This window comes from Emiliania huxleyi, assembly GCF_000372725.1.
Source record: "Emiliania huxleyi CCMP1516 unplaced genomic scaffold EMIHUscaffold_8083, whole genome shotgun sequence".
Classification (NCBI taxonomy): domain Eukaryota; phylum Haptophyta; order Isochrysidales; family Noelaerhabdaceae; genus Emiliania; species Emiliania huxleyi.
In genome coordinates, this window is record NW_005195952.1 from 1 (window position 1) to 1,288 (window position 1,288).

At 66.2% G+C, this 1,288-nt stretch overlaps 1 protein-coding gene across 1 annotated transcript; it reads left to right on the plus strand.

The window, feature by feature from the left end:
* Positions 1 to 17: 17 nt before the first annotated feature.
* On the plus strand, positions 18 to 1,157 carry EMIHUDRAFT_258732 (hypothetical protein; the record flags this gene model as incomplete). Its single annotated transcript, XM_005759202.1, has 4 exons — positions 18 to 74; positions 217 to 378; positions 529 to 789; positions 928 to 1,157. Coding segments are annotated over 4 exons (710 nt in total), but the record flags the coding sequence as incomplete, so codon positions are not given.
* Positions 1,158 to 1,288: the final 131 nt, after the last annotated feature.

Here is a 1,288-nt window from a genome sequence, read left to right on the forward strand (position 1 = left end):
CCCGAGCTGTCGCCAACATGCACGGATCTCCCGGGTGCATTATCTGGAGATATTTGGTTCGACGGCACCAACGGGTGTGACGCTTACTCAGCCAACGGCTGGTGCGAAGACTATGGCAATACTGATTACAACGGCGAGGGCATGGCCACCGATAAGTGCTGCGTGTGTGGGGGAGGGGTAATAGCGCACATCCAGCCGTCACCGTCACCGTATGAGGGAGACGATGACCCTGACTTGGACTACGACGGCAACGGCGACCCGACAGATGACTGCCCCTACGACTACCTCGTCGTCAACGGCGTGAAGTACTGCGGCACCTCTGGCCCGACTGGGGTCGTTGCCTTGGATGGCAACATCACCTGGGTCTCGGACTATTCGGTGTCCGCGGCCGGCTGGAAGATCTGCTGGGCCAACGCGCCGCCGCAGATGCCGCCGCCTCCTAGCCAACCGCCGCCGCCGCCATCTTCGCCGCCACCCCCGCCGTCACCGCCGTCATCCCCGCCGCTCCTGCCAGGCCTGAGCGTCCAGGTCGACGGCCCGTGCCCGCTCACCGACGGCGCCGCCTGCGCCACCTCGCCAAACTACCCGGACAAGTACGGCCCTTACGAGCGGTGCGAGTTCACCAATGTGCCGCCCAACCCGCTGGTCTCCCTCGCCTTCGACGTGGAGCCTGGCGCCGATTGCTCCTACGACTACCTCGTCGTCAACGGCGTGAGGTACTGCGGCATCTCTGGCCCGTCTGGGGTCGTTCCCTTGGATGGCAACCTCACCTGGGTCTCGGACCATTCGGTGTCCGCGGCCGGCTGGAAGATCTGCTGGGCCAACACGCCTCCGCAGATGCCGCCGCCACCTAGCCATCCGCCGCCGCCGCCATCTTCGCCGCCACCCCCGCCGCCATCGCCGCATCTGCCTGGTCTGAGCGTCCAGGTCGACGGCCCGTGCCCGCTCACCGACGGCGGCGCGTGCGCCACCTCGCCACACTACCCGGACAAGTACGGCCCTGAGGAGTGGTGCGAGTTCACCAATGTGCCGCCCAACCCGTTGGTCTCCCTCACCTTCGACGTGCAGGGAGACTATAGCCCTTACAACGACTACGACGGGAACGGCGACCCCACAGACGACTGCTACTACGACTACCTCATCGTCAACGGCGTGAGGTACTGCGGCACCTCTGGCCCGACTGGGATCGCGCCCTCGGATGGCAAGATCACCTGGAGCTCGGACTACTATGCGGCCGCGGCCGGCTGGAAGATCTGCTGGGCCAACGCGCCGCCGCAGATGCCGCCGC